General features: G+C 39.3%; 1 protein-coding gene across 8 annotated transcripts in view; it reads left to right on the top strand.

Moving 5' to 3' along the window:
* Positions 1-3956: 3956 nt before the first annotated feature.
* Positions 3957-12643, top strand: part of RGS7 (regulator of G protein signaling 7) — a 227264-nt gene continuing 218577 nt past the window's right edge. For 7 of the 8 annotated variants that reach the window (XM_062488943.1, XM_062488944.1, XM_062488945.1 and 4 more), the window contains exon 1: positions 3975-4052. In XM_062488943.1, coding sequence (XP_062344927.1) covers positions 3975-4052 — 78 coding nt within the window. Of the gene's footprint in view, positions 4053-12643 lie in introns of all 8 variants that reach the window. The other variant, XM_062488950.1, reaches the window with a different exon arrangement.

Below are 12643 nucleotides of genomic sequence, written 5' to 3' on the forward strand. Positions count from 1 at the left end.
AGACAGTTGACATGCTGGTGAAAAAAAAATTGGTATGCTTCAGTGTAGCAGGTCTGTAGTTGTGAGATACATCACTGATATGTTTAAGGTATTCCTCTGGCTCTGAGGACAAGATTAAAACTATTCAGAATACAGTTCCTTTTGATGTTACTGGAGAAATACCTATTAACTTCCACGGGCCTGAGTAATTGCTCTGCTTTAGAACTGCATTTATGTTACTAAAATTTTATTATTTTCAAATAAAAAATATAAGCCTTGCCTATTAGTATACGATTTTGTATTTTACTTGTAAAATAATCAGAATGGTTAAAACAAAGGTAAAGCAGAGGCAAAATTGGAGGCAGCATAGCCAAAATCTAACTCAGCTGGGAATGCTTATGCCTTTAGTTTTAAAGTCATTCTCAGAAAATAAAAACTTGGAAAATGTTGCTGCCTAAAATAATCAGATTTTTTGGGGAGCTTTCCAAAGACATGTAACTGCTACCAAAATCTATTTGCAGAATACCTTATAGAAAGTAAGTAGTTGGAAGTCAGCTTTTAAGTAACTTCATGTAGGTACTCCAAGAACTGTAGTACAAAACAATTTAATTTTATGTGGGTTTTTATGTCCCTTAAATTAGCAACAAAGTGAGGGCAGAGTAAGAGAGCAAATATTTGATCTCATTGGAAACTTGCTAATGCTTGATTGTTATGCCCTTTAACACAATTACTATGTTAAGTGGCTGGCAGAACAAGTGGAAAGAATATGTGTCTTATCAATATTTTTAAGGATTTCCCTCCTATTCCTCTTTAAGGGTAAAATTATATTTGAATAATATTTTGTGCAGTGCCCATTTTTACTCTAAAAAGAAATTTAAACACCACTCTGATAAATAAGATTTTGAGTTTATTTTGATGCCATACAACCTCAAGGGTGTCACTTGTGTTCTTAGCAGATCTTGGGAGGCATTACCCTTGGCTTCTAGTGCACCTGTCAGAATTACAAAGTCAAATTGCTGAGCTCTGAACACTGCGGTGCTGCTCATTCGTGTGAAAGCTAGGAATATTACAGACTGAGATCTTTATTGCTGGTTCCCATTTCTCAACGGTGGACTGGGCTGATTCAGAGAATCTGTTGGAAGATTAATATTTTGATTATGACTTTATTAGCCTCACCGAGGTTATATGTCAAGTGAATTTTAGTGGGAAACAGGTCTTAGTTCTCTGTTTAATCTTTAATAAATTCCTCTGCCAGCTACTTTCAACATTGATACTTCTTCATTTTATGCTTGTGCTGTTGAAATCTTTCCCTTGGTCTCTTCCACTTCAAAACTCCAGAGTTCTCTCTTTTCTACCCCATTTGTTTTCACTTTTCCTTTTCTTTGTGACATGCTAAATTATTCTCCTCTATCAAAGTTGAGACACAAAATGTCTGCTACAGAGCTCCTTTGCTGCCAATGAATCTCCAATGAAAAGTGTTCTTATTGTGTCATTTCACCTTTTGCAACTTCTGTCTCTGAAAAACATTCCTATTTGTGATGGAGATAACCTTTCTTTACTTTGGTGTTTGTTCTAGGACCATTTTCAAACTTATGTCTTCCTTTTGTCAGCTCTCCAAGAAGTCCAGATCAGTTACGTCCTTTTCCTTACATTTTGTTGTGGCCACAGTGACTCCCTGTTGTTGCCTGAGCTAATTTACCACATCCTCTGTTGAAGTATCTCAAAGCATCTGCAAAGTTTGGAAGAGTAGTTGAAAGTAGTTGCAGTAGATGATAATAACCAACTTCTTGCAGGGTAGTGTTGGTTTGAGGCTCTCTGAGAAGTGAGAAAGGTAGAACAAGTAAGGGTGAAGGTGACCCAGTATGCGTGGAAACCTCTCTGATTGAATTGCATGATTTACCAGCACACACAACGTGCAGTACACAATAGAGGATTATTTTGCAAGATTGTTCTTGTAACAAGAGCTACTCTTTCCAGAAAAGACACCTTTAAATGGAGATATACCAAAGTTCAGCCACTTAAGTATCTTGTGTTCTTGTGGATGTTGAGTTCTGGGCATTACAGCCCCCTTGCAAAAGTGGTATTGCAAAAGTATTCTTGTCTGCATGTGATGGGGAAGTAAGACTAACAGAGCTGGTCTTTTTCTCTTGTCAAAGCCAGTTGCCCAGGACGTAGCAAAACAGTCCTGAGGGTGTCTTGAGGTGTCCTCAGGGTTTCTTCATATCTGAAACAGACTCTCTCTCTGCTCTCTCTGTTCCACTGTCTGCGGTGCCAACAGAGCACAGGCTCTCCTTAGTTTTCACTGAAAAAAAAATACATGAGGCATCCAGCATAAAACGGAGAGGGCAGATTCCCTGTTGCTGTCGGTAAAGAAATATGAAGGAGGCGACACAGTTTCCCCAACAACTCCCCCTTTCCTTCCCTATCCCATTAGCCCACATTTTCTTCCTGCCCAGCCCTCCAGTGATGCCTAATCTCATTTACAGCGGCTGCTGCCAGATCTGCTGGCAGCTGCAGTTTCTTGGCCGCGGTTTTCGGTGAGGGAGCCGAGAGCTCCGAGGAAGGAGAGGAGAAGGAAGGAGGAGGAGGAAGGCTGTGCCGTGCGGCGGAGCGGCGGCAGCGGCAGCACCTTTGACGTGCCCGTCCCCCACGTGACGGCCGCTCCATTGCGGGGAGGGAGCTGAGCTGCCGCCGCTCCGGCACAGCACGGGAGAGCCGCAGCCTCGGCGGCGGCAGCGCCTCCGCCCGCAGTGCGTGTGTGTGCGTGTGTGTGATGAGCGATCGCCGCGTCCCTCCGCCCGCTGCCGGCTGACACCCACCGCGCGGGGCGCGCCAGGAGCAGCAGGAGCAGGCGAGGAGCCGCGGCCAGCGCGCAGTGACCTTGGCCCAGGAGGTAACCGAGCGGGCGGCTCCGCACCCCTCCGCGCCCCCGCCCCGCGCCTTCCGCGGCGGGGACGAGGCCCCGCTCCCGCCGGGCCCCCGTGCGGCGCCGCCGCTGTCCGCGGTGCTGGAACTGCGGGCTCCGCGCCGAGCTGCCCGCGGGAGAGCCGGACCGCCCGGCCTTTGGCCGCCCGGAACCGCGCACCCCGGCGGGCGGTGCGGGGACAGCGCGGGCGGACGGCGAGCAGCCAGCCCGAGGAGAGGGGTCTCGGGGCTGGGGAGGGCTCGGGAGGTCAGTGCTTGGAGCAGGGCTCGGCGGCTCTCCGCATCCGCCGGTGCGGTCTGTAGATGGAGCACATTCTTACACCTGCGTGCAAAGCCGGAGCTACGGCATGATCCGAGCTCCTGCTTAGTGCAGCTCCCGTGTGACCCGGGGGAGGGCGGGGAGGAGACTGGGGGCTGTCAGAGAGCCGGTGTTTGGCGGTAAAGTGCGATGAAAGTAGGTGAAAGCAACCGGAACGGTGTTCTGGCTTGTTTCTTCATTTTCCCTCGTCACCTGCTCCCCTGCCCCGGCGTATGTACGAGCACAGATGTGCTGGTGAATTACAGGGAGCTCAAAGCGTCTAGTTTGCTTTTTGTGCGTTTGAATGTTGTGAAAGTTGCTACGACCCGAGCTGCGAGCGGAGGGTAGTGCTGAATACACATCATGGGCCGAGTCCGCCCTCCCAAAACTGGCCTGGAAGGTGCAGAGCGTCCCTTGGCGAAGCCCGGGCAGGGGAGGAGGAAGCGCTTTGTGAGAAGGTGTCTGTGTGATGTGGTGGTTAGAGGTGTGTTAGGGTTCTGAGTGACAATTCATTAACATTTAAATTAGATCAGCAAGTTACATCCATCATTTACCTGCAAAAGAGCGTAATGACAGCAAATGGTGAATTAGCAGCTTCGCTCCAATGTAAATATCTGTTGGAGTAAGAGCATACACTGATTTTGATAACACGTTGGAAGAAAGTCAGGGCCATTTATCTTCAGGGAAGCAAGGAGATCTGAGGTGATGCCCTATTGAAACCACTTTTACCTTTTACAGTGCAACATCCAAAAGCGGATCAAATTTGTGGGATATGGCACAAGGAAATAATTATGGGCAAAGCAGCAATGGGGTGGCTGATGAATCCCCAAACATGCTGGTGTACAGAAAGGTAAGCCTTTGTATTTTTCAGAAGCTGAGGAAGGTGAAGTCCTGGACTTTTTTGCCTAGTAAGTGAAGCCATTGTTTTTTGCTGTTTCTCTCCAATTTCTTGAATAGAGCAATGACTGTATCTGTTGTTTGAAATGGTAAAATCTGCAATTCTCAACTTGGCATCTTGTTCAGAAACAGCTGCTTTTCAATTTCAGATACTTGATGTATTTCAGTCACTCTCTGCATTGATACATATGATATGTGATGGTGGTGACGTGCCAGAGACTGGACCATGCTTTGAGGTCAAGTGTTCACTTTTAAAGTTTATTTGTAAAATGATTTCATGTATATTAAAGCTAAATATCAGCTCTACAGTACGGTATTTCTGTCTCGCGCAGAGAAATTGGAACCATTAAATGATTTAATATGAGGGGAAGAACTGATTAAAGATCTCACTTATCTGCAATTGCCACAAGTCAACCCCCCCCAAAAAACATACGCTTTAGAATTTTTCTCTGAGAAGACTTCTAGTGTAGTTATTCTTATAGTATAATATATTAATAAATATAATACACAAAATTCCCAGGTATTGTACTCTAATAGTAAGGCTTATTTAGTGATTATACTTTAATTTAAGTGAGAGTAAATGCTTGGAGATTGTGAGATGCCTTTATACATTTTTTTTAAAAAGCCTTAATTACATTTATGAAAAAAGAATAACAACATAAGTGGTAATAATAATGGAAAAAACATAATTTTGCTGTTGCAAACTGAAATAAGTAATTATGCAATTGCTTTTTTCTTCTTAGAACACAGTACTTCTTAACTTGTTTATGGTTGTTTTTACCAGGTGGAAAAAAATCAATACTTTAGTTTGTTAGAGGCATTGACTTTTCCCCTTACAAGTTAACTGTAATAGAAAACACCTGATACATAATCAGTTTAGTCTTTGAGGTGAACTGAAGTATAAACTGTAACTGTGGTAAGTGTTCTTTTCCCACAAGTTAAAAAATAATTTCAAATTGAAGTCTGATGCATGCTTTTTTGTCTTTCTGTTTTCAGGTGTGTTGCTGATTTCAGTTTATTGTGTCTGCTATTTTGTGAAATTAGGCTCCTTTTACATAAGTGAATGAATTTATGAACCTAACTGTGGTTATCCTTGTATGAATGCACATCTAGAATAAAGATTACCTTGCCATTAATGCCATAGGTGTGTTTAAAAAGGCAATTGCACACATGAAAATATGCTGCATATATGAAAAACAATATACAAGGTCTTATACTGTTCATTGCAGGTTTTTGATCTTTCTAAACAGAATCTTTCCACATTTGCCATTTACTTCAATGCTGGCAAAAAGGTCTTGTCTCAGCTTATTTAGTACACAGATGGACCAGTTTATTTAGAACACAAAGGGACAACATAGAGAAACTTTCTCTCTTCCTTTGGTGAGTATGGTAAAATCTGTGGTAAAATTTGTGACCTGTGGTATTTAGTATGACCTTATGCCAAAGTTTATCACTGGCTCCAGGCAGCATTGCCTCTGAACAGCATCCAGGTTGAATGGAACACCTGAGGCAAGTGAGAGTCCTGGTGATGCACAGGAGATTTGAAAATGAGGAGTGGGAATAGGACATACCACCTCAGGTGTATACTCAGCAAATCAAGACATCAAACACCTCTTTTGTTCTCTGCAATACATCTGTAAAGGGATGCTATGACTGTGCAGCAGTGATCCTTCCTTTGTTGCCACTAAACAAGTGGTGCTCTGAATATAAAACATTGAAGAACACTGGCCTTCTACAGCATTACCTGTCCTATTTGGTTTTTTTTCCCTATATTTTTGTAGCAGGGTGAATTAAAGATAATTTCATATTATGTAAACTGTATATAATAGAGTACAGAGAGAAAACTAAGTAGCCCTTCCTTTGGCAGTACTCAAAGAACAGGCAACAAAATAATAGATGACTTTTCAAGACGTCTGCCTTTTCTTGAAATAGGATATTGGTGTAAGCAAATGTTCTAAATTCTGGGTCTGGAACATTAAAGGAGGATAGTCAACTGGAAATTTCACTTTAGATTATATAATCTCTGAGTATAATTCTTTAATAGGAACGACTAAATCACAGTATTCCTTGTAATACATTTGAAAACACAGTACTTCTCTGTCATTGTGTTGGAAATGAAAGCACTGTATGAACAATGAACTAGATCTGATACCTTTGTGAAGGACTCTCTTTTTTGGCCAACTGGAAAAGTATTAACAGTTTTTAGGAAAAAAACCAAAAACCATGCTATGGGCTGAATTCAGTCCAAACTGAATTTGAAGTCTTATATTTTGAATAATGTTGCTGAAATGCACAAATGCTTTCTTCCAGTAGTGTATACATCAACAGATGGAAAAGCACACATTTTGTGATGTCTGTACCTGCAAAGAATAGATGGAACATCTCTTACTTATGTTAATGAAGAGTTAAAATTTGGATGTGAGGTGAAGGCAGTTATTTTGGCTATAAACCACAATTTTGTAATCTGGTAACTCTGCTAGTCTGTCTAACTTCCAGACACAATCTGAGCTAAGTACGTTCTGCACTACATGGAGTAATGGATCTGTATTGCCTAAATCCTGATTCTGTCAGGAGCATTTTATAAAAAATTTTATGCAGAATGAAGTCCTAGTGTTTTCAAATTTGGTTTTTAAAGCTTAATTGTTTCAAACTCTTGACAAAAAAAAAAAAAGGAGGCTGGTTTTCTATTTTTTAATGCATTTGTTTTTTAATTATTTGCTTATTTGAAGAATTGAGCAATTGATAATCAAATTGTAATCTCAAGTAATATAGAGTGTAGATAGTCTCTTATTGTCATCAGTCAGATTTATTCCTAGCTGAACAAGGGTTTCATTACATTTTGCTTTCAAAAAAGAATTTAAAAAAATCAGCATAGGATAATTCAATATTCAATGCACACATAACTAAGAATTACTTATTTGAATCTGGAGAAGACAGCAGCACAGATAAATAGTTCCCTGTATAATTCTTACTCTGCCTTTTAAGATGCTCGTGTCAGTGTTTTTATGCCTTAGGGAATAATTTTTATTTTAATAGAATGTCAGCTGCATTATTCTTTTTGTCTATCAGCCTAATTATAAAGTAATGACATGTGACACATCATTGGCACTGACGTACCTTAGAAAAAGTCCTGAATTTTTCTGCTGGTAGCCTGAGGCAAATATGAAAAAAGTAGAACCCCTCCTTTTATTTTCTATCTGACAGAGTCCATTCCAGCCACCAATTAAAAGAGATAAGAGACTGAAATCCACAGTATTTTAATATCACAAATTTCTCATGCAGAAATCTCATATTTTGGCAACACTAACTTCTTGCTGTAAGCTACGTCTTAGGGAAGAAAATTGAGATGTAGTAGTGTACTAGAAGGCCCATACTATGAAGTTTTCCTGAGTTTCAGAGCCTGACCTACTTTTTTGTTTGTTTGTTTGTTTTTGTTTTTTAAATAAATTTGAAATCTCTGCACACGATTAAAAGAATAGGAGTTTCCTGATAGGAACTTCTATTTTAGATGACTTAGACCTACTGCTGGTCTTGCTAAACTTTCTGGTCTGTGCTTTGCTTACTTTTTCAGTCAAACATATGCTTATTAGGACTTCTGATTTGCAATTTAATGGCTATTGTATTGCTGCCTGAACTAGCTTCATTTGAGAGTTGATAGCTTTATTTTGTAGCAAGATTAAGATTAAGATTATCCTTGTCTGAAAGGTAATATTCTTGTGACTGACATTTTGGCAACAGTGGGGCTTTCAGTGTTCAAATAAAGATAATGAGGTGTTTGTTCTGTTTCTGTGAGAATGGTGGAAGGTCATATATGTCAGTACTCATGTATAACAAGGGCTGAATTTGTAATCTCATACTCTGTAGTTTATCATGGTTTGATATTCTTCATAGAAATGACACCTCCAAAGCATGATACTTTCCAGTGTTGTTGTAAACGAGCAGTAGTCATGCAGGGACAACATCTGAAGAAGCAGTGACACCATCTTCTAATAACCATTCTCCATCTCTGCTTCCACTAGAGATGACATCCAGTATAAACTGCAGGTAGTGCTGTGTTCTCATGCAGCCTTTATCAACTGCTCACTAAAAAGATCGTTGGAAGAAAATGGTATAATGGATAACTGTGTTCCTTATAGCCTTCTAGACTAAGGAAGGACACTTTAGGTGGATTTTTATAAGTACCATAACTCACTTTGAGAAGGGAAGAATCACTCTGATACTCCACATTTCTGAATATGCTGTGACATTCTGTGAAGGCATTTTGTTTGTTACTACGCTGGAAGAGGCAGGGTGCTCTAAGGTACTAGATAAGTAGTGTGGGGTTTTGGGGTGTTTTGTATGTTTTTTCCTAGTATGTTTTTAATTTTTTTTAAATTACTTATTAAATTATACTGTACCTTTGGATTATGCTGTTTCTTCTTCTGAGAAGAAGAGTGGCACTGATGTGAGTCTGGTTGATGGTCTTGGTGTTATTCTAACACTCATCATTATAGAATTAATAGTTCAGGAAGGGTCGACTTTTGTGAACCTCGGGAGTTTCTGTTGTAGGAAGAAAATAATTTACCTTCCTGTCCAATAAGTTATGAGGAAGTTGTAGTCCTGGAGTAGCTGGTTGATAGTGAAGTAACCTTTTGCACAGGGAAATGTAGGGAGCAGGAACTTAATAGAGATGGACAGAATAACTGCTTGATGCTGTGGAGTGACTTTTGTTTTCCTGTATGCTGTCACCCTCATGTTTTGTATTTATTCTCTGTGCAGATTCACTTTGCTGTATCCTCTCCTGGAATGGTTATAGTTAGTACTAGGTGTAGCATGTATCTAAATTTTGTCATCATTTGTGATAAAAGCAGTATAAAGAATTTGATTGTCTTCACAACTATATAGAACAACTGAAAATTCCAAGGAAATTAGATTAAAAAAATGTGTCTGAGTCTATAGGTGGCTAGATCAGCAAGATTCCTGCTGGTATTTTCCATCCTTTCTGTTCTCCTCTTCCTTCCACTAGGTGTAGAAATACATCAAGTGATACTGCAGTGAGAAGTTTACTGCTGCTTACTGTTCTGAGCTTGATGTGTTCTCATCACTGGCATTACTGTCAAATGCAAAAACCCCACAGCATTCTGTGCCACCATGTTAATTCCTTTCTCCATCCCACATGTGCCATCTGAAAAATGTATGTGCCTGTTTTGATTGTGCATTGTCATTTTCAGTTTCTCTGCTTCTTTCCTTTGAAGCAGTCTACATTTGTAGCTATGGAAACAATGATGCTATTGAGAGTGACGTGCAATATCGAGGCAGAAATTGTTTGTTTTGGAGTTTTGTTTTCTTTCAGTTCAGGCTTAAAACATTCTTTGTGGACTGCAGGAATTTTTATAGTAATCTCTATCATATCGTAATATTTGACAGATCCCCACCAAAGCTGATCTTAAATATACTGGTAAATACAATAAAATACTTCCATGTAAATACAAATTTATAAAATATGCTATTTTCCTAATTCAGGAATATCAAACCAATTCAAGCATAGTTGCAACTTTATTACAGGAATCACTACACCCACTTCTTCAAATCAGTTTGTAAAAGCTGCTAAAAGAGAAGAAATTTGGATTAATTTCCACAGTAAAATAAGAGTTTTTTACTTTTTGGTCTTGATTTCCACTATTAAAAAAAAACCCCAAAACCATAATCCCAGGTCCAACCTAGAAAGAACAAACCAAAGTAAACAGCAGAATATATGTATTTTTTTTAAAACATACTTTAAAAATTTTCTCCCAGGATTGCAGAAAGATAAATAATGCAAGTATATAATAATATAGAGGGTGAACAATAACCAATTTTCAACTATTACTCTAAAAGATAAAGCTTTTGTGAAAGAGATACATATGAATTATTCTCTGTGTTATAGATATCCAAACTAAGATGCAACAGTGACATGTCAGAGCAGAGGAAAACCTATAAATCCTTTTATTTTTGGTGAAAAAAGGAGCGAACTATTTTCTACATGAGAGGGAGCCATTAGGGCTAAGACTGCAAAATAGTACCTGGAGTGGCATTCATTATTACTGCTCTTTTTTCCCCTTCTGGGTTTTGTTTGTTGCTTGTTTTGGGTTTTTTTGTTTGTTTTTAAATGGAAACACATTGCAGTAGTAGGGCAAGAAAAATCTAGATTTTAATAGTGTTAATATGAGTCTTACCAAAATGTGTAAGGGATGAAAACTTTGAGGGTGGGCTTACTACTAATAAAGATGGACCACTTCAGGGAAATGTCTTCAGCTAAAACTTTGAGATGCTGATGCATTGAAGAAAATGTACACGTGCAATTTCCCGTGGTGAAGGGATCAGGCAAGGATTTTGATTTTTGGTGAGAGATTGCCACCAGCTACAACTAAAAGCTGAAGATAGAAAAGGTTGAGCTAGTTATTAAAGTATGCGTTGGTTATAAGAGTAATTGGAATAGATAGAGGGGCAATGAGGCTGGCTGGGAAGCCACAGGGGGCATTGAAGCTGAGCTGGCTGAGGAGCAGAGTTGGGAACTGCAGTTTCATTTGGTATGTGAGAACAGCCTGGGTTAGTGCAGGAGAGCAGGCTGGCCAAGAAATAGAGTTCTAGAACAGGTATAGGAGCATCTCATAAATTCATTGCAGCTGTCAGGGGAAGTTTTTACTAGATAACATTTGGAATTCTTAACTGACACAAATGGGACTGTGGCATTTGGACTATTCAGCCTCCAAAAATTTGGGGCTGGTTTTGTGCTTGTGTGTGTATTTATCTGTGTTAGAAAGCTTACTCTTTCAGATGCTGCTGTGGATCTTTCTCTGTTTGTAATGCTCAGTGTGTCTTTAGAAGACAGTTTTATGGGCTTAGTTTCAGAGGAGCTACCTTGTCTGGGAAGGTGGTCAGGGCATCAAAAAAACAGTGACATCACTCTTGCTTTCTCTTACTGTTACTGCCTTCTTACTGTTACACCCTCAAATATACTTCTGCCTAAAAGTTTATTGCTGATGATTAGAAACTGGATAGATGACACTCTAATGTGTATTTTATCCATATTTTTCCAGTGAAGAGGCCTATTTTTCAAGATTTTTATAGTTCTATTATTTCTACTCAATTGAGGATATCTTGATAGCTGTTAATTGAAACTGGAGTCTATTAGATCCATGGTGTAATTCAAACAAGAAATCCTTTTGGGGAAGGCTCTAAGAATTTATCATGTAGCATTCATATCAAACGTGCTGGTTTGAATCTGAAAAACCTCAGTCAAGAGCCAAATAAGCGCCAAGAACCATCTGGATAGAAATTTTTCCATTGCAGTGAAATGATCATTCTCCTGGCATTCATGTACTGTTTTTACTGAAACTGGGTAAAATGGGAATTTTGAAGCTGTATTAGCTCTTCTGCGTCATGCTGCTGGAATTGTGTGCTTGCTTTCTTTCTCTGACCTGTGCTGAATCTTGTTGGCTAATGGGGTGAGAAGTTCTAGGGAGATTGTGCCATAGAGAAACAGGTAGCAAACAGAGAGGATCTCTTCACAATAAAGTTCGGATGTAAAAAGATTATCTAGCTGAGAGTGAAAACTGCTCCCTGTAACATCAAAGGAATTTATTTTTCTCTTCCACTTATTCTTGATGATGAAGATAGTTATATAATGTGAATGTACATCTGTGTATATGCATATCCTCCCAGCCATGCAGTCTTGCTGCCCTGAGACCTATTGATTATTGATTCATAATTGAATAGAGATGAACAAATGGTTGTATTAAAATATATATAGTATTTATATTTAAATATATAGTAGCTTTTTACAATATCTCAGATATGTGATGTAACACTATTGTATATTGTCTTCCACGTTATGAAAATTAATTACACTGAAGTATTCCAATTAGCTGTTTAAAAACACCCTTAATTATGATGGAAAACTACAGTTTTGCTGATTTCCTTTTGTATTGGGATGAATAAACAGTTTACTGAATGCCTTTTGAAGGACATATTAGTGCTTCCTAACACCTACACTTCTCTGAACTAGGAACTGCAAGAAGTATTAATCTTCTGTGAGCTAGATTATGCCCTCAGATGTAGATTCATGGCATCTCTTGATATCAGCAGGAGCCATACAATTGCATTTGATGTAGAATCAATATCAAAAAGAAGAATGACAAATCTTAATCGTAGCCTCAAAATGACAAAAACTTGAGACAGGTGTTTTACAGTAAGAATTCCCTTTATGTTGTATACATCTCTCTGTACAGAGGAGAAAATATGGAACATTTTGTGACTGTACTGCAACCCCCCTGGTACCAGCATATTTAGTGCTGAGGGTGTAAGTTCAAAATGGCAAAACAGAATGGGTTCTTAGCAGCAAATGCAAAACTTAATGTATGAATAATGAATGCTATTGTATAGGGCTATACTAAAGTTTCTGTACGTCGTGAGTAGTTTCCTTTAGCTGTGTCATCTGCAAAATAGGTCCTCAGTGGTATAATTAAAGAAGTCATAGTGAAATTCTGTAAAGATCTGTTTACTCTGTGCAGAGTACCTTAAGTT

The sequence above is a fragment of the Cinclus cinclus genome, chromosome 3 (assembly GCF_963662255.1).
Source record: "Cinclus cinclus chromosome 3, bCinCin1.1, whole genome shotgun sequence".
In the NCBI taxonomy this organism is placed as follows: Eukaryota; Metazoa; Chordata; class Aves; order Passeriformes; family Cinclidae; genus Cinclus; species Cinclus cinclus.